Raw genomic sequence first — 27,839 nt, 5'->3', positions numbered from 1 at the left:
AACAGTGAATAAAAACTATACATGATTTATTGTTGTAAATAAATCCATCCATAGTTATCTCTTCTTTGCTCCTCATATATCCTCCCTTACCATCTGTCCACATCTGTCACTGTCTTTCTTCAGGACAATGTAATGCTGGAGAAGGCATGCATTGCAGTAGAGGAAGCAGCCAAAGGTGGAGGTGTTTACCCCGAGGTTCTCTTTGAGGTGGCTCACCAGTGGTACTGGCTGTATGAGCAGTCAGTGGGCGGGGGCTCAGGCCAGCTGAGAGAGACCTCTGGGCGCTGCGGGGCCAACGGGGGTTCAGGCAGGAGGCCCCCAGAGACCAGCTGTGTTGTCCTCGACACTGGAGCCAACATGGAGTCTCAGGGGATGGCAGCCGTCACAGCCTCAGTCACTGCAGCAGCCGTCGTACCTGTCATCTCTGTAGGCTCCACCATTTACCAGTCCCACGCCATGCCAGGGCAGGCCATGGCTCACCCCCACAGCCAAGGCCTCCACCCCTACACCACCATCCAGGCCCATCTCCCCACCGTCTGCACCCCACAGTACCTGGGACATCCTCTGCAGCACGTCCCCCGTCCCACAGTCTTCCCTGTGTCAGGAGCTGCATATCCACAGGTGAGAACTTTCCCTTATACAATCAGTGGACTTTTGGTCAAATGATAAAGTAGAGTTTTGATGTTGTTTTCACATGAATATGCAAAATATCGAATTAGTATTTAAGTATCGAAACTTTTGACACCCTTTCAGGGAATGCACCCAGCTTTCATTGGTGCCCAGTACCCATTCTCAGTGGCCACTGGCCCCCAGCCCCCTATGGCAGCCACAGCTGTGACCTTCCCTGGTGTCCCTGTACCGTCCATGACTCAGATCGCCGTCCATCCTTACCACACGGAGACCGGCCTACCGCTGAGCACCACTGTAGCAGGTCAGGACTACACTGTGTGTTGTCTGTGTTTAACCCCAGCAAAAACAGCAGTTTTCTTCTAAATTTAGGCAACATTACTGTACATTTACCAATGTGATAATACCATGGGATGGGTTAATGCTCAACAGTACGATGTTCCTGTCTTGTTTTACAGTAGGCAGTGTCCACGCAGGCCCCACCATCCAGGCCATACAGGGAGCATCTCTCCCCTCGCTGTCCTCCCAGCCCGGCTCATTGGTCAGCACTCCTTTCCCAGCAGAGGACGAGCAGCACAACCAGCCAATCAGCCAACAGGGCCTGCACTACCTGCACTCTGCCTACAGAGTTGGTCAGTAGTTTGAGTTGTATGATTAGATTTCACTGAGCAATTTCCATATAGTACAGCTATAGTAAAGTTAGCTGAGTAAATGTGATCTTTTGTTTCAAGGCATGCTGGCGTTGGAGATGCTGGGCAGGAGGGCTCACAACGACCACCCCAACAACTTCTCCAGGAGCCCACCATACACTGAGGACGTCAAGTGGCTGCTGGGACTTGCTGCAAGACTAGGTGAGTCTGCGCAGGAATTAATGGACAAAAATGAGGGATGATTTGGCTGATACATGAGTACATTCTTTTGTTAAATGATGTATGGATTGTTTAGGCATCATATTTGAGTATGTAAGCACACAACAGCAGATTGGAAAATGTGTCTTTTCCTTTTGTACATATCAATCTGTTTTCTCCTCTCTTCCTGTCAGGAGTCAACTATGTGTACCAGTTCTGTGTGGGAGCAGCAAAAGGTGTCCTCAGTCCATTTGTCCTGCAGGAGATCATCATGGAGGCTCTCCAGAGGCTGAACCCCGCCCACATCCATGCCCACCTCCGAACACCTGCGTTCCATCAGCTCGTCCAGCGCTGCCAACAGGCCTACCTGCAGGTACAACACATCTGCATTCACACTGCAGCCCCAGCTGCAATTTGATCGCAGAAGAATGTCCGTAAATAGGTCAATAGTCATTCTTGGTTTACATTCCAGCAGTTGCAGTGAGTTGGTCAGAGTAGGTGCTTTGTTCATCTACACATGCACAGTGTTTCCCCCAGTATTTTCTGAGGCTGGGGGGGTAATATTTATACTTATGTCATAGGCTACTTAGGGAATTTCATTTTTTTTCTCTGGTTGTAATGCTCTCACACAGCCATCATGAACTCCCCTACATGGGCTTGGAATGAAGATTCATCTACTATTGTAAAGAAATACTATTCTTATTATTTGTTTTAAGAGAGGAGTTATCTAAGTCAGAGTCCTGCACGGGTGAAAAATAATGTACCGTGTCGGACACAGATGCGGATCGGGTCGGACGCCTGGAGAGGTGGGTCGGGTTTTACGATTGCCACTTTCAAGGCGTCACTTATCATCAGTCTTTATTAGCGACACAAATGATAAGCATTTATATTTCATATGAGCTTCAAGCGAAATATCCAACATGCTAGTTAACGTCAAAGACTGCGGTGGAAGACGACGGTAAAATATCTCCTTTCTCTAACTCTGGATTTATTTATGCCTGAATTTTGAAGGTGTGGCGGTTTTTATTTTGCTGTGGCGGTGCGCCACAGTCAATTACATGTTGGGGAAACCCTGCATGCATGAGAGGCTATCTAGCTAACATTACTGTCCAGCTGAGGAGGACACCAGTAATGTTAATGGACTGCACTGTAATGAGCACAAGCTTCTTGTCTATGTTGCTGTCTCAGAATCTCTGAATTGTCCATCAGGCTGCCTGTAGACTCACCTCCCTCTGTCTCTGTGCAGTACATCCACCATCGGCTCATCCACCTGACCCCTGCCGACTACGATGACTTTGTCAACATCATCCGCAGTGCTCGAGGTGCTTTCTGCCTGACCCCTGTGGGTATGATGCAGTTCAACGACGTGCTGCAGAACCTGAAGAGAGGCAAGCAGACCAAGGAGCTGTGGCAGCGCATCTCCCTGGAGATGGCAACCTTCTCCCCCTGAGCGTGCTGCTCAGTGGGGAGCATGCTGGCTCTGGCCTGGACTTCGGGAATCCCATCCAGCGGCTCTTAAGCCTCCAGCATTGCTACTGCCATTGCACTGAGCTGGCCACATTCATGCTGTCTGGTTCTATCAGGGACCCTGCTCCCTGCTATGTGGACTCACAAACAAACACAGCACACAGGCAGTACAATCAGCTCCGGTACCCCTGACCCAGACCTCAGAGGAGACGCCAGGTCAACCTCCTGCTCTCCTCTGTTCTTGACAGACTCCTCACTCTTGTTTTATCATGGTTCATGTTTGTGTAACTGTGGAATTAAAGTGTGCTCCTATCTTTCTTCATCTAACCTGTCTCTTCCATTTCCCCTAAACTGAAGACATTGACGGGGATCTCTCAGCCTCCATCCTCACTTCCTTTCAAGTGTTTTGTAGTTTTGTTTCATTCTGTTTTGAGTGAAACCACTAAGTGTGGCTCATTTTCATGCTGCAACATTCCTGTCCAGAGTGGTAGGTGCTGCAAGGCCTCGTTTGCCAAAAGCTTGTCACTATGGATCTGAATCTTTGCAGAGTGGGAGACGAGAAGATTTGCAAGGAGAAAAAAAAGGTTTAAAATGAAAAATTATATTGTGAGTACGAGTGGGGATTTTTCAGTATTTTGTTTCATTTTTTTTATATATATTTTGTATAGAATATAACATGTATGCAGAGAGGAATGGGAAGAGAATGAGAGAATGTTAAAGGTGCTGTTGTTGTTGTGTGGGATCCATATTTACATTTCAGCCTGCCTGAGGAGTGATTCGAACACAGCTCCAGACCAAAACCAGAGGCTACCTAACCACTGCTCCAAGCACTGAGTGTGCAACAGTCACTACATCTGGATCAGTCCTAAGTTATAACTTGTCAATAAGGCTGGGTATCATTTACATGTTTTGATTTGGACCTTTTTAAGACTTAAAACATCTTTTCTCCAAGCAGATTGTGGTGCTCACCAAAGTCTCTGGGGTGGTTTCTGCTCATGTCCCATTAGAGGCTCCACAAATTTTTAGTAAGCAACAAATGTGTTTTTTTGATGTCTTTTATGCTAAATCTAAATATGCTTTTCTACACAATATTTCTAGACATTAAACAAAATAAGTTAAATTCACTCTGTAATGCTGTCTAAACACAATTGTGCTGAATCTGAGCTTTAATAAAATCTAGTACAAAACTAAATTAGGAATTACATTAAAAACAGTGTAACTTAAAATACACCCAAGCATTTATTGCCATCAGTTGATAATACTGAGTAATACACACACTAATCAGTGTGCACTCAAAAAGTATTGAGATTCCATACCCAGCCTTTCTTTTCAGCATCCTAATCACTGACTAATTCAAATGCATCAACAGTCTCAGATGCTTCCATTGAGAAGTATAGGAAAGCAGCTGTGAACTGCCCTGTATTGGACATGGTGAAATTCCCCAGATGTACATTTGCCAAACTATTCAAAGTGCTGGTGCTTATCTTTCTGTTTCCAAGTGTTCCATCTTGTAAGACTGAAACATAGAGTTTGAAAACAGTTCAAGTACAATTTTAGGTGCACTTCATTCTGGTATAGGCATGAGACAAGATGAAAATGTAATGTCTTGATTATCCTGGCCAAAATAATTCACAGTATTATCCTGATAATCATCAAAACATACTGCTATCACTTCACCATACATTTTGTTAGGGAACAAATATTCATGTCAGATAGGACACACAAGTCATAGTGAAAAACAATCAAACTTAAATAAGGGTCCCCCTTCATAAATAAAGGATAAATGAATGTTAGGAGCCCCATCCATCTGTCTTTCATTTAGTTTGGAATCCATAGCCTTTCCTCAAACCTGATACAAAAGACATTCCCACAAGAAAGGTGCAGGTTGTGGTGATATTAATTAAATGTAGGACTGCACGTTTTGGAGCTAGTCAGCTGTTTCAGTGATGTGAGCAAATTCACCATGATCCCCGTGATAAAGTCTTCTTTCCTCGCATCCCTGTTCTGGTGCTCCAACCAAGAATGAGTTTACTGCCCCCTCTGTTAGACACTACCACTTGTTTTATCCCCCCATCGGTCACAGGGGTCAGTAATGACACCATTCTGGTCACACGAAAAAACGAACTTGAAAAAGCTGCATCAAGCTGAGATTTAGGTATGACTGGAAGTGTTTTCAACAAGTATGTTGTTTTTCTGAGATAGGTGATTGAGAGTTTAATAGTTGGTTTGGCAAATGTGTGTTTTCAGTGGGAAGCATGTCACATATTGGGTAAGACTACAGGGCCCAGACAGTGGCTGTGTCTCATTTTCACCATCTCCTTCTATTTGATTCGAAAACTCCTAGAGGTTTTTACTATTCCAAAATTCACTGTGTGTCACTCTCTTGTCTTTATAAGGCTACAGCTGTAATTTTGCAATGCCTTCATAATGTTTCCTCTGTAGACCGTCTCACACAGGGATACCTCCAAAGCCACACCTTCAGAGACCATAATGGCCCTATAAATGAGACCCAGCCGTTGTTTGGCCCTGAAAAGCCCTTCTTAAATGAGCTCTGTAATGCACACAAGTCCAAACACTGACCTGGAGCTGTCGGAAATCAGACACATGAGTGTGTTTGAGGGGCCTCTTTCTTCAATGTGGTTAGCTCATAGACCATGGTGCTGTTACTTTCAAACATGTTGACGTTCCATCTCCGTCTAGGCAGCTGCTGTGGTTCTGAACCTGCCTCTCTGATTGGCTCTGGACCTCACAGGTGAAGGTGACTTAGTAGAAAATGTACTGTGATATTTTTGTATTCCTCAAAAAGTGTAGCTTGATTGAAAAATTCTATATGTGCTGATTGCAAAAGGTTCTAATTTAGTGAAATGAATTAAAAAAAAAAAGATAAAAGCAATACTAAAATTGTAGAGTTTACTTAATAAAGATAATTCAAAACACCGACGTGCTGTGAGTGCTGTGTGGGGTTTAGTAGGAGTTTTTCAGTCATTTTCCCTACAGAGGAGAGACGCATTATGCTCCTGAGGCTGCCTGCACACTCAGCAGTGGCCACACGAGGGAGCAGTAGCGTAATTTATACCATAATCAGACAGGACTAAAATTGTCCTTTTTTTCCCCAGCAGTACACAAGACATTTCCACATTTTCATTCATCCTTAGCTCACACACAGGCTATCAGGACGAAGACCTTATTGGCCCAGGCAACTGGAGCCCATCAGTGACATCAGCAAATGATTATGAGCAGCCCATCTCTGTAGACCAGCACGTCCCTCCCTCTAGCGGTCGATTGATGCAACTGCACAACGAACTGGACTTGATGCAAAAACATGAAACCCTTCTAGCTGCAATGGAACTTAAAGCTGTGCATCTAGGATCTCAACCTTAAGATCTGGGAGATCGATTACAGACTGAAACAACTCAGGTAACCGTGTATGATGGAGGCGGATCAACTCAGCGCACAGATCAAAAACCTGGGAAAAGTAGTTCAGAAGCTTTCCACAGGTTCAGCCATCCTCAGCATGTCTCACACTCTACCCGCCTTGTCTGACTGGCTGACATTTGAGGTCCAAGTGTAGGTTGACACTTCAGGGCTCACCTACCGTAAAGAGACCAGCACTAAGACTGGGAGTCATGTAGACCTGCCAAGCACTCTCGGAAATCATCTATAATTCTTCCTGGGTACTGAGCACTGCCTTCCCCACAGCCAGACTCCTGTCTCCTTAACATGGCAGAGGAGACATAGTATGTAGGCCGACCAACTGGAGTATGGAACGTGCTGTTGAAGGTCAGCAAAGTTCCCCTGCTACTGAGATCAAACCTTGGAGTCATACTCTGTATTAGTAGATGGCTCAGGAAGGATGATTCTGGGACACTGGTCAGCAATAACATTTAGGGACTATTTGTACTGAGGTCCTGAGCAGGGCGAAATATTTGGTAAATATGAAGTTATATATATAATTTCATATTACCATTTATCTATCTATCTATCTATCTATCTATCTATCTATCTATCTATTGACCAAATCAGTCTCAGACAAAGGTACTAAGCTGTTTGTAGCTCTGATAAATAATTAACTTAATAACTACAACCAAAATTACAGCTGTAATGGTCAAGGGATTTTGGAGTTGTTGACAGAGTAGAGGTTGGCAACATTCGATCTTGTACAATATTAAAAAGACAGCATGTAATCTAACATGTACTATATACACACAAGTGTGTGTGCGTTTGTGTCTGGTAGAACGAAGAAACAATGGTGGTTCTTGTATCACGTTCTCACTGATGTGGGTATATGCCCTGCTGGAAAAACCTTTCTGAACATCCTATCACCAGCATCCTATCACCAGCATCCTATCACCAACATCCTATCACCAGCATCCTATCACCAGCATCCTATCACCAGCATCATATCACCAGCATCCTATCACCAGCATCCTATCACCAGCATCCTATCACCAACATCCTATCACCAGCATCCTATCACCAGCATCCCATCACCAGCATCCTATCACCAGCATCCCATCACCAGCATCATACCACCAGCATCATATCACCAGCATCATATCACCAACATCCTATCACCAACATCCTATCACCAGCATCCTATCACCAGCATCCTATCACCAGCATCCTATCACCAACATCCTATCACCAGCATCCTATCACCAGCATCCCATCACCAGCATCCTATCACCAGCATCCCATCACCAGCATCATACCACCAGCATCCTATCACCAGCATCCTATCACCAACATCCTATCACCAGCATCCTATCACCAGCATCATATCACCAGCATCCTATCACCAGCATCCTATCACCAGCATCCTATCACCAACATCCTATCACCAGCATCCTATCACCAGCATCCCATCACCAGCATCCCATCACCAGCCTCCCATCACCAGCATCCTATCACCAGCATCCTATCACCAGCATCCCATCACCAGCATCCTATCACCAGCATCTTATCACCAGCATCCCATCACCAGCATCATATCACCAGCATCCTATCACCAGCATCCTATCACCAGCATCCTATCACCAGCATCCTATCACCAGCATCCCATCACCAGCATCCCATCACCAGCCTCCCATCACCAGCATCATATCACCAGCATCCCATCACCAGCCTCCCATCACCAGCATCATATCACCAGCATCCCATCACCAGCATCATATCACCAGCATCCCATCACCAGCATCATACCACCAGCATCATATCACCAGCATCATATCACCAGCATCCCATCACCAGCATCATATCACCAGCATCCCATCACCAGCATCATACCACCAGCATCCCATCACCAGCATCATATCACCAGCATCATATCACCAGCATCCCATCACCAGCATCCCATCACCAGCATCCCATCACCAGCATCCTATCACCAGCATCATATCACCAGCATCATATCACCAACATCCTATCACCAACATCCTATCACCAGCATCCTATCACCAACATCCTATCACCAGTAACCCATGCTGGTGCTGGTATGCTGGTCACCTGTGCCTGAATCCTGTTCAATCAGCATCTTGATTTGCCACACCTGTCAGGTGGATGGCTTATCTTACTGGATTTTAACAAATGTGTGCTCATCATCTGAAAGAAGTAATTAAAAAAAACAAAAAAAACATTATAACATTGTTTACTTCAACTTGTGAGAGAAATGGGAGCAAAAACAAAGATTCGCATTTATATTTCTGTATATTTAGTGCAGTATCCACAGTTTGTTTCAGGTGCCCTCAAATGACCCCCAAATCTTGCAGGTTTGAAGCTTGTGTTCAATAAACTTGGTGTACTGTGACGACATCACTGACTCTGTGTCCTGTATTGGACTTTCACAGCCAACTTCACTCCTCCTCATACTCTGCAATATGAAATAAGTTGTAGACACATCCCATTCTGGTGACCTGGGGCCTGTTTCAGGAAGCAAGTTTAACAAACTCTGAGTCAAAACCTGAACCCTGAGTTGACTTACCCTGTGAAGTGAAGCTCTGAGTTTTCATGTGCTTAGCAATGTAATTCTATGCTGTGTGCTATCTAGGCCCAGTTTAACTTTACCAGTCTTTGAAGAAAAAGTGCGAGTGGTTCCTTGGCTTATGAGCAAAGCAGGAGAAGGTTATAATCCCAATGTTGAACAGTGCTGTTCTTGCTGTGCAAAATCTGAATCAAAGAAAGACTGCATGTGGAGGAGACTAGTTGCTCCTTTGCTTTGCAGAGATAGCAGGCTGGTGCTAACTTACTTGGTGTTCCTCAGATTGTGGAGTTAGCTGGCAAGCTTTGAGTTGCAGCTGCTGGTGCTAACTGGGCTGGAATACTGGCAGAACCTCATGTTGCTGCAGTGAGGAGAAGTTTTTTGGGCCTAACAGCTGCAAGTGCAGCTTTATGAAAAAAATTAATGAAACGGCAAATACAAAATGAATAGTGAGATACTGGCAGTCAGTCTCCTTTCTAAATTGTTATAGCCGTGACTATACAGGTAAACTCAAGGATAGATAATTGCAGATAAAACCATATATATATATATATACATATATATATATATATATATATATATATATATATATATATATATATATATATTTGCATTATTATATATTATGATATAAATTATATGTGGTGATATAGATGTGTCAGGATTCCCATGCATATAGGTTAAACCTGACCCCCAGATATTTTTCTGACTCACTTGTCCCGGTCAATTGGACAGAGGTGCCATTGAATGACCTTGGGGGGCAACAAGTAAGGGCATACTTGGGGCCACTCATCCCCGATGAGAAGCCATGACATTTCTCAAGAGGCTCATCATCTTTGCAGAACTTTTCCAGCACTGCAAGATTCCTTGCCCTCCCTCCATCAAAACAATCAGCCTGATTGTAATATGTCTTAGGAAGGAATTAAGAAATTTGGGCACCTTGCCACATAGTACCATCACATTGAACAATACTCAAATATTTTGCCTTTGGGTCCAACCACAGAAAAATTGTCTCATCTAAACCTGTCCAGAGTGGGTACGCTTTCATTTTATCTTTATGAGTACACCGAGGACTTCAGTAGAGGCTATCAGGCAGCGGATTGGGACCATGCCTGCCCAGGGTAAGAAGGCAATTTGTCCAAGGCCAAGAAATTAGCCATCTGTTTCTGATATTTTCCGATGCGATGGCTTAGAGTTCCTGTATGGAACACTGTGTTTTGCTCCCAATCTGTTTAATCAATGCTTCATGTGGCAGTCGATCTCACAGGGAGAAGATGCTTGAGTTAAGATTATTCCTTCTCTCACCTCAGCCTAGAGGCAACCGACAAGGCAAGGTTTAAGTATTGCAACAACCAGTGTTGGGGAGATGGCTGTTTCTAGACCTTTTAGGTCAGAGGCTTCGGGTGTCTGTAGAGTGGGGGACATGACCACTGCCTGTTTTTTTTGTCATAGTGTGGCATTTCTCCCTGACCTGCTGATGGGAGAGCCTTTGAAGGTGTATATACACACCATTTATAGTATATGGGTCATTCTATGAAAATGGTTGCTTTTTGAACAGCAATTTCATGTTTTATTTGTATTCTTTTTTTAACAGCTAAAACATGGTCACATAACAGTTAACCACTTACCATTATAAATCAACATAAATTACAGCTTAATGCATTTTAATATTTTTATTACATTATATTAAAAAATGCTTGTTCTGCCTTTTTGTCACTGGTGTTACCGATGTTTTAGATCATAATTCAGGCTTCCTGGGATGTAATTGGACAATTTAATTAGCATATATAATCAAAGAAAGAAAAGGTTAATGACATTATTAAGACGTTTTTTAAAATGAGTACCAGTTTAGTTTAAATATTTATGTGTACAGTATCATAATGTGATGTTTTTCAATTTCTGTCATTCAGATTTTTACATAACTTTAGAATTAATTGGCATTGAGTCTTCAAATTTGAAATATCATATCCTTAAAATGTTTACTAATGAATGTTGCAACAGTTAGCTAGATACAAAAAACATATTCAAATAAAATGGACAACTCTGATGCCAGAACACCAATATGCCATACAGTAACACCAGTGACATAATGTGAAGAAAATGGCACAACTGAAGATGTTTCAAACAGATGTTATCAGTTTATTTGTATTTCACCTCAAATATTTTCACATTAATGACTTGTTTTATTCATATTAGCTTGGAGTGGGTGGAGGGGTCAACAGAGTTTTTCCTGTACTGACTTTCTCTCTGTGCTTTGCCTGCCTGACCCGCCATTAGCCAATAGCTAGTGGTCGGAAAACTTGATCTCTCGAGGCGGGGTCTTACTCGGTGTCACGGTGTGTTAGACCATGGATTAAATTTACGTCGGAATATCACTTTAAGTAAGTTCATTGAGTTTTTTTTAAAGGTACGCTGCTCTGCGTCCAGGGACAGCATCACTGCGCTGTCTGTAGAGTCTTTGCTTTTCAGCAGCACTCAACTTTGCCATATCTATACAAAGGAAAGTCATATGGTTACAATATTGAGTCAGCAATGAAATGCTAATAAGTCTGTTTTATGTAAATGCTGACCTATCTATTTATTTGGGGGAAAGGGATTAATGGTGCTAATGATTGTCACTGGTGTTACCCACTGGTCACTGGTGTTACTAACTAGAACAGTAACACCAGTGACAGTAAGACCAGTGACACATCGACAGACAAGCTGACCTATTCAAGATGGTGGACATTGCAGGCAATACCACACCTCTTAACTTATAAATATATCAGCTAATCATACAATTTGATCAATTATTTTAATCAAATCTCCTTTCCCCTTACTATAAAATCTGTAACACCAGTGACACATCTTAAGTCTTCACATGAAATTACGAGTTAATTCTTAAAATTGTCATCATATGAAGAGAAGGTGCTGACTTGCCATGTGCTCTTCAAAATGGACACACCTCAAATGACCTCTTGACCCAAGAAGATGTTTGCAGGGATGAAGCAGTTTTTCAAAATATTGTTTTTTACAAATAGTAACACCAATGACATGAAATCAAGGGACAGCTATTTTTTGTAAACTATTATAATTATTTATTTATGTTTTTAGTTTTTTTAGTATTAAACTAAATAACTATAACACTTTACTTTGTATTATGATCTTTAAAACAGGAGAAAAACATTAATTTACATTCAAAATATGTCACTAAACCATGACTCCTTACCGAAGGGACAAGCCATATTCATGGCGCTAACCATGCTCTTCAAGATATATATAAAAAAATGTGCATTATAACTGTCTTATGTGTGGTTTAATAACAAGAACACACTTCAATTACAACAAAACATGTATATTTTGTGTCAATGTTTAAAATTTTGGAGTGTATTCCCTGGTGAGTAATGCAGGGACAGGAAAGATACCATTTTCATAGAATGACCCATATATATATGTATATATTATAATACACTCTTGTGTTGTAATATGCTGTGTACTACTACAAGGATGCGTTGTTTTTTTCTATGAGATGTACATAGGTCATATGCCCTTGAATATAAAAACTGATCATTGAAATTTGCTGAGAAATTCAAACCTTATCATGCTTTTAAACCTGCAGAACTGCAGCTTCCCCATGTATTTGTCACAGGTCACAGCTTGTATTTTTTACAGGTGAGTCTTGCCCAGTCTAATATGGTGAAAAAGTTGACTATGGTCCAGCATCCAAAAGGGCATTAACATCTATATCTATGGCACTACAGGCCACCCTACACATTAGTGGGCTCACAGTTATGCAACATGATTTTATACAGTATATGTAACAATATATGTAATCTGTGCCGTCTCTATCATAAAAGGGAAATAATGCAAGCATTTCATATGAAGGTATCTTTTATGCTCTTGGAAAGTGTTCGAAGTACTTAAATGGCAAATGTAAATAATGTCAAATTCTGGAGGATTTATATGCAGAAAATATAATACAAAAAAACAACTGCAAAACTACGGATATGTTACATACTAAATGAAACACATCCAACATTCTGGGTTACCCAGTCAGTACATATAATATAAATCCAATATTTTGCTATACAAAAATGATGTATGATGTTTATTGATCACATTAATGCTAAAAATTAGGGCTGTCAAACGATTAATTTTTTTAATCGCGATTAATCACTTTTTGTCTATTGTTAATTGCGATTAATGGCAAATTAATCGCAATTTTTTTTTTCTGTTCTAAATGTACCTTAATGTATTTTTTCATGTTCTTAATAATTTTAACAACATAAGAAAGGGCAAACGTCGACAGTACATGCAGATAACTTTTGTGTATCGACCGAACCATCTGGCAGTGTTTTGAAAGTGAATTTGCCGTTCCTAAGTCCTTTCTCCATTTACTTTCACTTTCGCTTTTCAGTCCACCGTGTTTCCTCCAATAATACCCAACTGCAGCCACTGCGACCCCCGAAGCCACTACAAACCACGCCCCATACAAACCACGCCTCTACAAACTACGCCTACGTGTTGCTACGGTGGCCGGGAAGGACGATTAAACTCACAGCAGCAAATGCAAGCAGTCAAAGAAGAAGAAGAAGAAGAAGAAGGAAAATGCAGCCAAGACAAGACGGCAATGCCAGTTCAGGTGAGACGCATTTATATTATTTTTAAGCTCCCGGTTAGGAGGTGTAAACATTGAACACTTAATGTCATTTTAACCGTACGTTCGCCAACCGCAGTTGTCAGCAGCGCCTGTAGGCAGACAAGATGGAGATGCCGTTTCAGGTTAGGTCGTTTACATTTTGGGAAGATGTTGACGTTTAATTTAATGTTTGAGACGTCTTTTGCCAGGCAGAAAGAGCATTAATGACTGTTTTTCAAAGACACCGGACTATTTGTAAAAAAAAAAAAACAACACATTTCGTCAAACCGATACACTGAAAATGTGCGTAAGCAAACCCATTTTGTGTCGTCTTTTACGTTATGAAAATCAGATTAATGACTGAGCAAGGGATGATAACAGAAGTATTGAGGGAACACGGCACGTAGACGCAGAATATTGTCATTTAACTCAACATATCAATTTGTTATTTTGACACACAAAAACATTAAAAAATAGGGTCATGTTTTATATCACTTCAAATAACTGTACTGGCTAGAGATTTATTAACGGTGACGTTTAAGTGCATGTCAGAAAGTGACATACAAATACATTTATTGCAAAAATGACAGATGTATTCTTGAATCCATTTAAATTGTTCATGTTTGATTTGTTTATTGTAAAAAGCAGAAAGTTTGTACATTTTGTCAATAAACCTAATTTGCAATGGGGGTGCGATAATTTTAAGTGCAAATGTCAATCCTACCTGGATCCCCATAAAACAAACTGACACAATTATGGTTTGCTTTCTTCAGAGTCCACAGGACATCGACCACATGTACAGCAAGAGGCCTTACAGCTTTCCACCCAGAGAGCATGTTAATGTGAGTGAAGATTAACCCAAGAGAACAACATATCCAGTGTTCACAGCTGTGCACTAAGCCATGACTTTGTGTGTCTTGATTAAGGACTATAATGGCAGCATGGACTAACATGATGTGGTCACCACAACCAGAGACGTTGGGATCCTGAGTGAAGACGCATCTTTCCACAGGCTTGTGGTGAGGACATGCAAAGGATCAACAAACAACAAATCTTATTTGATATACTTAACCAGAATAATTACGTTTAATGAATGCTGTTTGATCAGATTTTAGGAAAGGGCTCAGCAAGCTGAACACCATAGAAAAGTCACTAGTGACCTTCATGTAACGTTCATCACTCAGGATAACAGTCAAGTGCAACATCTTGAAGTGAGTTTGAAAATGGAAGTTAAGTCACATAGTGTAACTCATTTTGGTCCAAATATGTTAAATGAATGATTTAAGTGAAACATTTTCTGTTAGCCTAGTGTTCGTACATTTATTTTGAGCATTCTCCTAAGAAATATATATATTTACAGGCGGTCATCACATGAAAAGTTACATCCTCATGGGCTCATGACACAGGCAACAGTCCATGCCCTTTCAGCTGTCCATGCATTTTCCATTGACAGAGCGACAGAAGTGTATAAATGTGGACTGCAGTATGACTTGAGGTATGCTACATACATAAGGAGAGTGCTAATACCTATAAGTATTGTTTTTTACCTTGTTTATGACAGCCTTTCCGTGTTAATTTCCTTTTACTAATCGCTATTTTCTTCCATTTTGTCTCATCAGTGAAAAACGGCTGTTGGCTCATTACATGACAAACAACATGAGCAAGCAGGCAAAACAGCAACTAGAAAAATATGCTGAAAAACTCAGAAGAGCTCTGGACTCTGAGGAGTTTTTAAAGACGCTTTAGAATGTATGTAGGATGAATTAAAAAATAGTCTGTGAAATGATAATGTTTTATTTTTTTGCCAATAAAAGTTGTTGCTGGCTAATTCATTTGTCTCAACTTTTGTGTTTTGAGGTACATATTTTAAAGACCTGTGTATGGTCATATTTATAAATACATAAATACATTTTATTTGTGTCAAAGGGCCAGCAGTCTTTTCTGTTAACCCATAAGAAATCATCACCTTAGAGTGATAATTATGGCATCTGATGTAGTAGGCCAAGCTCTGTGACAGTGTGGCTCTTAGAAAAACGGCTGGTGGAAACAACCTATTTTAATTGAAATGACTACTACTAATTATTATTATTATTATTGTAAATATTTTATTTTATTGAGTTTAAAATAACCTTGTGCACATACATTAGTCACTTATATAAAAAATGAAAAGATGCATGCACCAGATTTAGCAGGCCTATCTAATCTTTTATCAGATTAATATTTTATCCCAATCTTTTATTTTTTTTTATTACTTAACTTTCTATTTTTGTATATATTTATAGTTTCAAGCAAATTGTTTGCATTGAAAAGCATTTAATGTTGTGAATCAACCGTTAAAGTTGTTAAAAATGATCTGGTTATTGCTTTGTTTCCTTTGTGTTTGCTTTCTAAGTGCTCAGGGCCTCCACAGCCACCGTAGTGTTGTATGGGCGTGTTTTGTATGGGCGTGGTTTGTAATGGGCATGGTTTGGAGCGGCTCTGGCTTGGCTGCGGCTGCAGCTAGACCCTTCTCTGTTTTTCCCGAACGCCAACCCTGCTTCTTCTTCTTCTGATTCCCTTTCTTATTCTTCTGCCACCCTCTGGATCAAGACTACAGGTGCCACCGACGGCCATAAATCAAACAATGCACGTTTCTTTTTTTAAAAAATACCGAGCGTTAATCGCGCGTTAAAAAAATTAACGCCGTTGAGAGGATGTTGCGTTAACGCCTTATTAACGCGTTAACTTTGACAGCCCTACTAAAAATCCATTAAAGAGTCTTAATTGCATTTAAAGCTACATGTGACAACAGCCTAGGTACAGAATATCCATCTGATGAGGAAGAACATATCTGTTTTACACTGCAGGTCAGTTTTTTTTTACTTCATTTTGACCACAAGAGGTAAACATGAGAATTACAGAAACAATGGCTGAAGTGCACGACCACTCATGTCCTAAATAGGATGAAAAGCATTCATGCTACTTTATCAATGGTTATATGTAGTGGTTTCCTTCTTGTGACAAATGTAGGGGAGACCGGGGCTTGTTGTCACACTTTTTACACTCTAATATATTTCTTGGAATCAATATATCATGTAAAAAAATAATGTGTACCAGATGAAAGACCAAAGTCTTAGGTATATATTTTGTATTCATGTCATTTTTATATCTTGTGTCAGTGCAGAGTTATAAGCAATCAAATAGAGAGTGTGAACATGTGACATGTAGCCCCACCATCGGGTAAGTTGTCTCACTATATGGGGTAAGATGTCACACTGGATTTTGCAACTAATAAAACAAGGATTTCTGACAGTTCTGGCATACATAGACTGATTTGCCAGGGGTGCATTCTTCATGGGCCCATCCTTTGCATATTAAGCACTGACACCCAGGTTTCTCCTGGGCAGCTGTTTCCAAATGGCTTTACACGGACCAGGCACAGGGACTCTTCTTCTTCCGATGAGGAGTCATCTGGAGTTTTTCTTTTTGTACCTGCCCTCTGTTTCTTCCTTGTGCTTTGTTTCTTTGGTATTTTGGTTTTGGTTGCCATGAATTTCTTTTTGAAGAGCCTTTTTTCCCTTGTGCCTGCCTTTCAGCTTCAAGTGCCTCCTTCACAGGTGTGTTGGTGAGAATAGCAGTTTTTCTCTTTCTCTTCTGCTGGTTAACTTTTTTTCTTGGACCAGCTTTTGGGTAAGGCCTAATGTCCTCAGGAGTTAATGTGTTGGTGGAGGTGGCATGGCTACGAAAGGATGATCACTTCATGTCACGTGTGACAACTTACCCCAACATGACTGAGACATGTTGCCCCAAACTACCATGTTTGCTAATGCCAGCAGTGGCTTAAAGTTCGTTTAAAACAGGATAATGACTGAGGTATGACAGGATGTCTTAATCTATCCTCTAACAAGTCCACATGTATCACTGTTAGGATTTTTTGTCTGAATGAAGCTTATTTTGAAATATATAAAGTTGATATTTTTTACTTTGGGTTGTGCAAAATGGTTACTTGGTGCTCATCTCAACTTACAATGTGCTATCCTCTTCTCAGACAGGACATGACACCTGAACATGTAAAGGAACAAAACTAGTATTCCACTTTTTAGTTGCACCCCCTGGTGGAGAGAATAATTGCAATGTGACAACTTACCCGTGTGACAACTAGCCCCGGTCTCCCCTACTTATTGTAAGTCACTTAGGACAAAAGCATCTGCTAAATGCCCTAAATGTAAATGTAATTTCTTTCTGCACTCTAAACAGATGCATCTATTACAGTCTATGTTAGCATTTTATGTTACATGCCTGTCATGTCTCTTTTGGCAAGGGAAATGTCATACATGGAGCTACTCTGCCATTAGTGTCACTCTGGGAATATTGTGTAATATCAGCCTTCTCATCAGTTGGTGTGTACAGTGAATTAGTGAGTCACAGCCAAAACCAAAAGGATGATGAAGAAAGTGCATAATTCTGGTGCAGGTTGAAAAACATTTGTTATCAATTCTTCATTTCATGTTGTCCTTAAAAAGCGTGGGGACAGTGAAAGTCCATGCATCCATCAGCTTTACGCACGCAGTATTTCTATGTTTACACCACTTACATGCTCAGCATGTTTTCCCAGGTGTCCTCCTGTCAATCTAAACATATATCAACTGACAGTTTATAATCATATGGATGCTGTTTAAATGTGTTGTGATTGAGATCCTGGCCCAGCATGCATCCTGGAAAGTGACAAACTGAAGTTTTTTGCCCTTAATTACATAATTACCATCAGTAAATGTGACTCTCAGTGGCAGGAAGGGAGGCTGTTTTCTGGGGGAAAGTTCACTGAAGTGTACGTCAGGAGGGCTGACTGTTGCAGTTATTTTATTCAATATGAAGTTACCAAACAGTAGACTCTTCACTGCACTCCAGAAAAATGAGAATGTGATGGACTGACTGAGGAAATACCATTTTAAAATTTTAGTTGGCTGATATTTTTAAAACTGAAAGGTGTCATGGAATAATTATTGCAAATACTAAAGTGCAAGTGCGCAAGTAACACTGCCGGTTTGAATGATTACGTGGCTCTTTAATTCACATTTGATGTGACGTGAAATTAAATCTGAGATGCATCTTTCTGTGGAAATTAATGCCTGGAATGTTTATTTTTTTCCATTTGGCTTTAATTAACAACCTGTGGCGCCAGTTTCCCCAGTCTCTGCAGTGTTCTTTTGCAGCCTCCTGTGGTTAAAATGAGTATTACAGAAACAAGCACAAAAATTAGATCTTTTTCTTTCCTGGTGCACCATTTTCTAAGTTCAAAAATGTTTTTTTCAAATATTGTAAGCATTTAACACAAACCTACTAATGCATACCCTAAAAATCTACAAATCTCTATCACTGTTACAGGAATAAAGTCATTATCTCTCACACACACACACACACACACACATTATCCCTTTTCATCTCCATTATTCATATAAGTGGCAGGAATATACATTATCTAACAATCTGGAGTTTGAGGTTTTGGGGGAAATCCTATGCAGGACTATATAAGTGCATTTGAGCTCTGATAAGAATCAGTCCAAAAAATGAAAATAAAAAAGCCAAGTTTCCAAATAAAGCAATGCTTCCCATTTCACTGAAGAATCATTTCTTCCGGTCAGGACACAGATGTCCTCTTGGTCAGGCTCAGGCTCTGCACCATGTCTCCTCAGGGCACACATCACACACATTGCTCTATAAACCTGCTGGCCTGTGTCTGTGTTCTGTTGGGTGAAATAAAACAGGGCCCATGAGCAATAAATACTGTAGCACAGTGCTGTTAACAGAGGTCACCTGAAATATGTTGCTTTCATAGGTACAGTCGGGGTCAAAAATGTACAAATACTAATAAAGAGAATGTATGTAATGGGAGACGCTTTGTGAAAAGGTGAGGACCCAAACACAGCAACACACAGTAGGCAGGCAGGATTAAGGAACAAAAGGTGACCTTAACTAAAGCTGGGGAAAAAAATAAAAAATAAAAAAATAACAAGAAAACCAAGAGTACCAAGTACAAACCAAGAGTCAAGAACAAATCAAAAGCAAAGTTCAAACCAGTAATCACAAGAGCTAAGTAGAAAGATAAACCCAGGAGCACTAACCAGAAAACATACCACGGGACTCACTGGAAGATGATGGAAGTAACACGGGTGAGAAACAGTACCGAACTGACAGAGAGAGGGAGCATCAAACCATATCCATAACCACAACTAAACGAGGGGAGGAGGTGCAGGTGGAGCAACACAGGTGAGGTAAACAGAAACAAACTACAAACAGGGAAGGGGAGAAAAAACAGCTGAAGACACAAGAAAGAGGGAAATGATACAAAGGGAGATGTAGAACAGGTGTTGATAGCAAGAAAACAGGAGGGAAAATAACACAATAAGAGAAAATAAAAAGCACATGAGGGCAAGATTACAAAATAAAAACCCTAAATACAAAACCAGAAGCATGACATTTCAGTTCCAGTGATTTCTACAGCACTCATTTTTCTGTGATGAATAACTGGAACACAAACTACTTGGTCACAAAAAACAAAGTTTCCTTCAGTACTCTGTGTATTTTAGAGCCAGCAGATTTGGTCAAGAAAATACCAAATCTGCTGAAAATAAATGTAGGTATTCTAATCATTGGTTAAGAGATAATCCTCCTTCTTCATTATTTAATTTACTTTCTTTAGAGCAGTAGATCCACTGGCAGCAAAACAGCCCACAGTATAATACTGCCAGCACCATGTCTGACAGTAGGTTTGGTGTTCTTGGGGTTAAAGGCCTCACCTTTCACACCACCAAATCTGTTGCTGCTCATTGTGGCAAAACAACTACATGTTTGTTTCATTTGACCACAGGGTTTTCCTCCAGAAGGTTTTTTCTTTGTCCCTGTGATCAGCAGCAAACATGAGTGGAGCTTTAAGCTGCTGCGTCTGGAGCAAGAGCTTCTTTCTTGTACGGCAGCCTCTCAGCTCATGTTGATGTAAAACACACTTGACTGTGGACACTGTCACCTCGCTTCCAACAGCTTCATTCATTGCAGTCTTGCTTTTTGGTGGTTTTTGGTTGACTCTTGACTGTCCTGACCAGGTTTCTCTCAGCAGCAGCGGATAGTTTGTGTTTTCTAACTGTACCATGACCTTTATACTTATAAACAGTTGTTTGTACAGTTGATCTTGGGACCTGTATCTGCTTTGAAATGGCTTCAAGTGACTTTCCTGACTTGTTCAAATCAATAATGTGCTCTTTCAGGTCAATGCTGAGCTCCTTAGACTTTCCCATTATAGTGTTTGTGGCTGAGTCTGGTGGGTGTATCAAACACGCCCTATTAACACGGTCTCACTCCAATCAACTTCCTTTATCAGTTCCAGAAGAAACATGAAGTTCTTTTTAAAAACAAAACACAAAAAACAACGCAAATACATACTAATTTTGGTTTAAAAGTGCCGTTAAGCTGCTGAGAGCGAAGGTCGATCACACAACCTCGTCGAATGTTTTGAAGAGTCCCACAAACGAGGACATTTTGCCACAGCAGCCAAAGGACAGCAATATTACAATAAACAATAATAATAGTAAAAATTACCATTATAATAAAAAAGTAAGAAATAGAATAGACTTGTATATACTGTACATATAAACATAGCATTGTACAATATGAACATGTAATAATTATAAAGAGTGTGATAGTGTATTGTTATTTACAAATAATAACTATGGGTATTTAAAAATTACCCAGGCAGTGCAAACCAAAAATGAGAAATTAGTTATGTATAGAGTTGTACTGTACAGTGAGGTCTACTGGGAGCAGTACTGGTTGTACAGTCTGACAGCAACAGGAAGGAAGGACCTGTGATACCTCTCCTTCACACACCTGGACCTGTGATACCTCTCCTTCACACACTTGGACCTGTGATACCTCTCCTTCAAACACCTGGACCTGTGATACCTCTCCTTCACAAACCTGGACCTGTGATACCTCTCCTTCACACACTTGGACCTGTGATACCTCTCCTTCACACACTTGGACCTGTGATACCTCTCCTTCACACACTTGGACCTGTGATACCTCTCCTTCACACACCTGGACCTGTGATACCTCTCCTTCACACACTTGGACCTGTGATACCTCTCCTTCACACACTTGGACCTGTAATACCTCTCCTTCACACACCTGGACCTGTGATACCTCTCCTTCACACACTTGGACCTGTGATACCTCTCCTTCACACACCTGGACCTGTGATACCTCTCCTTCACACACCTGGACCTGTGATACCTCTCCTTCACACACTTGGACCTGTGATACCTCTCCTTCACACACCTGGACCTGTGATACCTCTCCTTCACACACCTGGACCTGTGATACCTCTCCTTCACACACTTGGACCTGTGATACCTCTCCTTCACACACCTGGACCTGTGATACCTCTCCTTCACACACCTGGACCTGTGATACCTCTCCTTCACACACCTGGACCTGTGATACCTCTCCTTCACACACTTGGACCTGTGATACCCTCCTTCACACACTTGGACCTGTGATACCTCTCCTTCACACACCTGGACCTGTGATACCTCTCCTTCACACACCTGGACCTGTGATACCTCTCCTTCACACACTTGGACCTGTGATACCTCTCCTTCACACACCTGGACCTGTGATACCTCTCCTTCACACACCTGGACCTGTGATACCTCTCCTTCACACACCTGGACCTGTGATACCTCTCCTTCACACACCTGGACCTGTGATACCTCTCCTTCACACACCTGGACCTGTGATACCTCTCCTTCACACACTTGGACCTGTGATACCTCTCCTTCACACACCTGGACCTGTGATACCTCTCCTTCACACACCTGGACCTGTGATACCTCTTCTTCACACACTTGGACCTGTGATACCTCTCCTTCACACACCTGGACCTGTGATACCTCTCCTTCACACACCTGGACCTGTGATACCTCTCCTTCACACACCTGGACCTGTGATACCTCTCCTTCACACACCTGGACCTGTGATACCTCTCCTTCACACACTTGGACCTGTGATACCTCTCCTTCACACCTGGACCTGTGATACCTCTCCTTCACACACCTGGACCTGTGATACCTCTCCTTCACACACTTGGACCTGTGATACCTCTCCTTCACACACTTGGACCTGTGATACCTCTCCTTCACACCTGGACCTGTGATACCTCTCCTTCACACACTTGGACCTGTGATACCTCTCCTTCACACCTGGACCTGTGATACCTCTCCTTCACACACTTGGACCTGGGATACCTCTCCTTCACACACTTGGACCTGTGATACCTCTCCTTCACACACCTGGACCTGTGATACCTCTCCTTCACACACCTGGACCTGTGATACCTCTCCTTCACACACCTGGACCTGTGATACCTCTCCTTCACACACCTGGACCTGTGATACCTCTCCTTCACACACCTGGACCTGTGATACCTCTCCTTCACACACCTGGACCTGTGATACCTCTCCTTCACACACCTGGACCTGTGATACCTCTCCTTCACACACTTGGACCTGTGATACCTCTCCTTCACACACCTGGACCTGTGATACCTCTCCTTCACACCTGGACCTGTGATACCTCTCCTTCACACACTTGGACCTGTGATACCTCTCCTTCACACACCTGGACCTGTGATACCTCTCCTTCACACACCTGGACCTGTGATACCTCTCCTTCACACACTTGGACCTGTGATACCTCTCCTTCACACACTTGGACCTGTGATACCTCTCCTTCACACACCTGGACTTGTGATACCTCTCCTTCACACACCTGGACCTGTGATACCTCTCCTTCACACACCTGGACCTGTGGTACCTCTCCTTCAAACACCTGGACCTGTGATACCTCTCCTTCACACACTTGGACCTGTGATACCTCTCCTTCACACACCTGGACCTGTGATACCTCTCCTTCAAACACCTGGACCTGTGATACCTCTCCTTCACACACCTGGACCTGTGATACCTCTCCTTCAAACACCTGGACCTGTGATACCTCTCCTTCAAACACCTGGACCTGTGATACCTCTCCTACACACCTGGACCTGTGATACCTCTCCTTCACACACCTGGACCTGTGATACCTCTCCTTCACACACCTGGACCTGTGATACCTCTCCTTCACACACCTGGACCTGTGATACCTCTCCTTCACACACCTGGACCTGTGATACCTCTCCTTCACAATAAAAGATTCCTTCGAAAATGGCTGATGCCACCACAGAGTCATAGAAAGAGGTCAGGAGTGCCCCTGCACTCCAAAGGACCTGAGCTTTCTCAGCAGATGGAGTCTGCTCTGACCTTTCTTGTATGTTGCTGCAGTGTGATCTGTCCAGTTTATTGTTCAGGTGAACTCCCAGGTACTTGTAGGATGTCACCATCTCAATGTCCGTTCCCTGAATGTTCACCTGTGTGCAGAGTTGTCTGTGCCTGCAGTAATCCACCACCAGCTCTTTGGTCTTCCCAGCGTTGAGCTGGAGGTGGTTCTGCTGCCACCAGTCCACAAAGTCCTTAATAAGTTTTCTGTAGGCTCTGTCATCCCTGTCCCTGATGAGGCCGATAATAGCAGAGTCGTCAGATATTTTGGTAGATGGCTGTGTGGTGATTGGTGGGAGAAGTCTGCAGTGTACAGGGTGAACAGGAAAGGGCCCAGGACTTTTCCCTCCAGTGCCAGGTTGATAGGCAAACTGGAGTGCGGAGATGGACGAGGACCAGCCACTCCAGGGTCTTCATCAGGTGTAAAGCGAGAGCAGCTGGTCTGTAGCTGTTGAAGTCTTTAGGGTGAGGGATCTTTGGTACTGGAACCACGCAGGAGGCTTTCCAAAGAAGTGGCACTTTTCCCAGCTTCTGGCTCATGCTGAAGATGTGATCCACAGTCCTGCACAGCTGGTCTGCACAGGACTTGAGGAGCCTGGAGCTGATCCCGTCTGGACCTGTAGCCTTCTTCACAATCATCCTTCTCAGTTCCTCAGTTGGATAGTGGAGAGGGACAGATTGGAGCAGGGGGAAACATAGCCCGTGTGACCATGATTGTGCACATTGTGCATCACAACTAAAACATGCAACATCATGCAAACCTGCAATAATACAAATTAAATGGGTAAGTGAGATGATAATAGTGATAATTTCATTGTCATATCTCCCCCGCTGCTGCTGCTGAGTGAAGAAGAGTTGTATTTCAACAAATAAAATAAAAACATCTGCCAAGACATGAACACCCCCTGTATAATGTACAGAAAAAAAGAAGCAATGGATGTTGTGAGAAAGTCTCTAAAAGCCTTAAAGGGAGTCGGCCTGAAACTGATCACAGTGCAGGCTGAAACATTTTAAAATGGAGCCACACACAACCAGCACCAGCAAACGTTACGGCGTTGATGCTGCAAAGAGCCCCTATGCAATCCATTAATCAGCTTTAATTAAAACACCAGAAGCCAAAATTGGTGGATGACTGAAAAGTATCAGATTCTACTGTAGTCCATTCCATTTTTAGTGACAGTTTACTTTTCTTAAGTTTAAGCACCAAATCAACTTTATTGTTCAAAATTATAAAACATTGTCAGGAAAGATCCTAAAAATCCACGCTGGAGTGAAGCTTCAATTTATGCGGCAAAGAATCTCCTTACCAGTACTTCAAGCTTAAAATATTACCTCCTTTAAAAGATTAGAATGTCAAAGTATTCATTGCTTCACTCATCAACCAAAAGCTATTTTATTTGAATATTTTTCAGTGGAGGTCTCTAATACATCACCAGCTAAATCCTTCTCTCGCTCAGGGGTGTGTGTTGTCACTTGCATCCTGTCTGCTTCTGCAGCCTATCTAAAGTGTGTCTCACCTCCTAGAAGCTGTTTAAACAGTGTTTCAACTGATTCCTCTATTTACACCAAATTGTTTAAAGAATACAATATATTGATACATGTCGAATCTTACAAAGACAGTACAAAGTAAATAATACAGGCCGTTTCTTTGGAGAAAGAAGAGAGTGGAGAAAATCACCAGATTCCCTGAAAAAAAAAAGCTGTCTGCAGCACAATCTTAATTATTTGGTCCTTCTTGTTATTTCAGCAAAAGTTATACATGAATACATTCTATTTTTATGTAACAAATGTATCAGTTTCTCCTAGCTATGTAGGTGTAGGTATATTTGCATAGAGAGTGGGGAAGTGAGATCAGATCTCAGGTGGGCGCATGTCCACAGGTTTATGGCCAGGTGTGAACTGACGGGCTTGAAGCTGTCCACTTCGGATCCGATCACTCAGAACACAGGGTAAAAACAAACATAAACAGTCTCTCTCCCAGAGCACGCCTGTTTGGCCTGTTATTCATCTGCTCCTTAAACGTTAGTTAGGCTTAGGGTTAGTCAATTTAGAGACCCCCATGAAACTCTTATTATAACTGCAACTCTGCCCAGAACATTGTTTGAAGCTAGAAAGGTAGCTACTTAAAATGGTGAAATTCTGTTGTCCTTTGACGAGTAAGTTTGTTAGTTTTAAAATGTCTTCCTTGAAACTTCATGGTGCATCTTTAAAGGGTGTTGTTTAAGTGTACTGATATATGTGAAAGTGTCACCAGAGGAATGTGCATGGAAAAAAACCTAGGTATATAATATATAGTGGAGTGCAGGGCAGGGCATTAATTGAGGAGTCTCAAAGCCTGAGGAATGAAGCTGCTTCTATAGTCTGGAGAGACAGCAGCAGATATTTAGATTTATATTTTGCCAGATGGCAAAGTAACAGAGAAGTAACTCGGACTTGATAATTACAGTGAGGGGACACTGTCGGTTGACCGCAAATATGATTAAATCACCGAAAATAAACAGCAAATCTCTCCCTTAAACCTATGATAACCTTGGCATAAATTATATAGTAATGAAAAGACACAGACGCACAAACCGAACAAAGGAAGGGATGCACACTCCAATGCAAACAACAAACATTTGGCATAATACTTCACATTACCCCAAAATATCCTTCACTTCTGACGTTTAAACCCCAGCCTAACTTGTCCATTATGAATAAGTCCTAAAAGCTAAGTACCAAAATAAAACTACCTTTGACAGGTGGTAAGTCGCCATGAGTCTCAATGGAAAAAAAAAAAAACAAACACGCAAAGCTCAGCCCAGCCCGTTAGGCAACAGGATCGTGGGCAGACAGTAATCCAGTGTCTGTTAATCCCTTTGATTCCAGTTGGATTCCTTCTTTGAAATTCACCAAACATCTAGCTGGCCACATCCTCCAAACTCCTGAACTGTTTCCACCTGACGCAGCCACATCTCCTATCGTGAACTTTGCCCTCTCTCCCATTTATGATATTTGATTAAAAGTAAAAATAATAATAACAGTCCATATAAATAACCCTTGTAAGATTGAACCCTTATGGCACGTAACTTAACAACAGGTAAAGAGTAAACAGGAGGGGGCTGAGCACACAGCCCTAGGTCGCTCCGGTGCTGAGAGGAGGTTGACGGCCAATCCCTACACTCTGGAGTCTGCGTGTGAGGAAGTCCAATATTCACTTGCAAAGTGTTGTATCCTCAGTTTCATTACGTCTCCTGCCAGCTTACTCTGAGCTGAAAGAACGGGTCAAAACCTCAGAAAAACAGTTCAGTTCAGGTATAGATGAAGCTGTAGCTACTGAATGTAGCAAAAGGTCTGTGAAGACTTCCCCATTGTAGGATGCATCAAGTGGTGAGGTTGGACTCATACAAGTACCTTGGGGTCCAAATCAACCAAAAAAACGGACTCTGTTAGTACCTCCACTGGCGGATCAGAGGTGGAACAAAATTGTCCCCCCATTCTGCCTCTGTAACTTTCACACAGACGGCGAGGCAGAATTTCGACACAAAAGTCCCACCTTGAAATGTCAGTGTGAATGGGGCTTTTGATACACACAGACCCTTCCTCCACAGTGTATATACCTCACTATATATCTTATTATGTTCTATTCAACATCATATATTCTTCTATACTTTACACTATGCTACTGCACTATAATGCATATTCTATACATATCTTATTACCAGTTCTATTTATTTTTTATTTCAACATTTGAATATCTGTTTATACATTTTCTTTGTGTGTAGCACGGAGGAGGCTGCATGTCATTGTATGTATAATGACAAATAAAAGATCTAACAGAATGATACCTAACCTTGGCATTGATGATATATTTTAAAACATATTTTCAATGTCAAACAATATATTTGAGGGTTGGCTAAATAATAATAATGCAATACAGTTCCATTCAATAGTACCACAATGTATATCTTCCACAA

General features: G+C 41.8%; 1 protein-coding gene and 1 long non-coding RNA gene across 6 annotated transcripts in view; both read left to right on the top strand.

Annotated features, from left to right (window-relative positions):
- The window catches only part of zswim8 (zinc finger, SWIM-type containing 8), a 50,926-nt gene extending 45,113 nt beyond the window's left edge, over positions 1-5,813 (top strand). For both annotated transcript variants that reach the window (XM_030441528.1, XM_030441527.1), the window contains exons 21-26: positions 124-621; positions 754-931; positions 1,086-1,259; positions 1,359-1,478; positions 1,670-1,848; positions 2,722-5,813. In XM_030441528.1, the coding sequence (XP_030297388.1) occupies positions 124-621; positions 754-931; positions 1,086-1,259; positions 1,359-1,478; positions 1,670-1,848; positions 2,722-2,925 (1,353 nt within the window). In that variant the 3' untranslated portion in view covers positions 2,926-5,813. The remainder of the gene's footprint in view (positions 1-123; positions 622-753; positions 932-1,085; positions 1,260-1,358; positions 1,479-1,669; positions 1,849-2,721) is intronic.
- A 7,524-nt stretch (positions 5,814-13,337) lies between these two features.
- Positions 13,338-15,369, top strand: LOC115596198 (uncharacterized). Of its 4 annotated transcripts, XR_003986858.1 has the most exons (6): positions 13,342-13,540; positions 14,311-14,379; positions 14,464-14,556; positions 14,646-14,748; positions 14,898-15,032; positions 15,157-15,369. It is a non-coding gene; the product is annotated as an uncharacterized LOC115596198 (long non-coding RNA). The 4 variants fall into 4 exon arrangements; XR_003986859.1 differs by having other exon boundaries at positions 13,338-13,540; positions 14,653-15,032; XR_003986857.1 differs by having other exon boundaries at positions 13,339-13,540; positions 14,646-15,032.
- The last annotated feature ends 12,470 nt before the right edge of the window (positions 15,370-27,839 follow it).

This window comes from Sparus aurata, chromosome 15 (genome assembly GCF_900880675.1).
Source record: "Sparus aurata chromosome 15, fSpaAur1.1, whole genome shotgun sequence".
NCBI lineage: Eukaryota > Metazoa > Chordata > Actinopteri > Spariformes > Sparidae > Sparus > Sparus aurata.
Note: the sequence above shows the minus strand (reverse complement) of the source record. Positions and strands in the feature narration are given on the sequence as shown.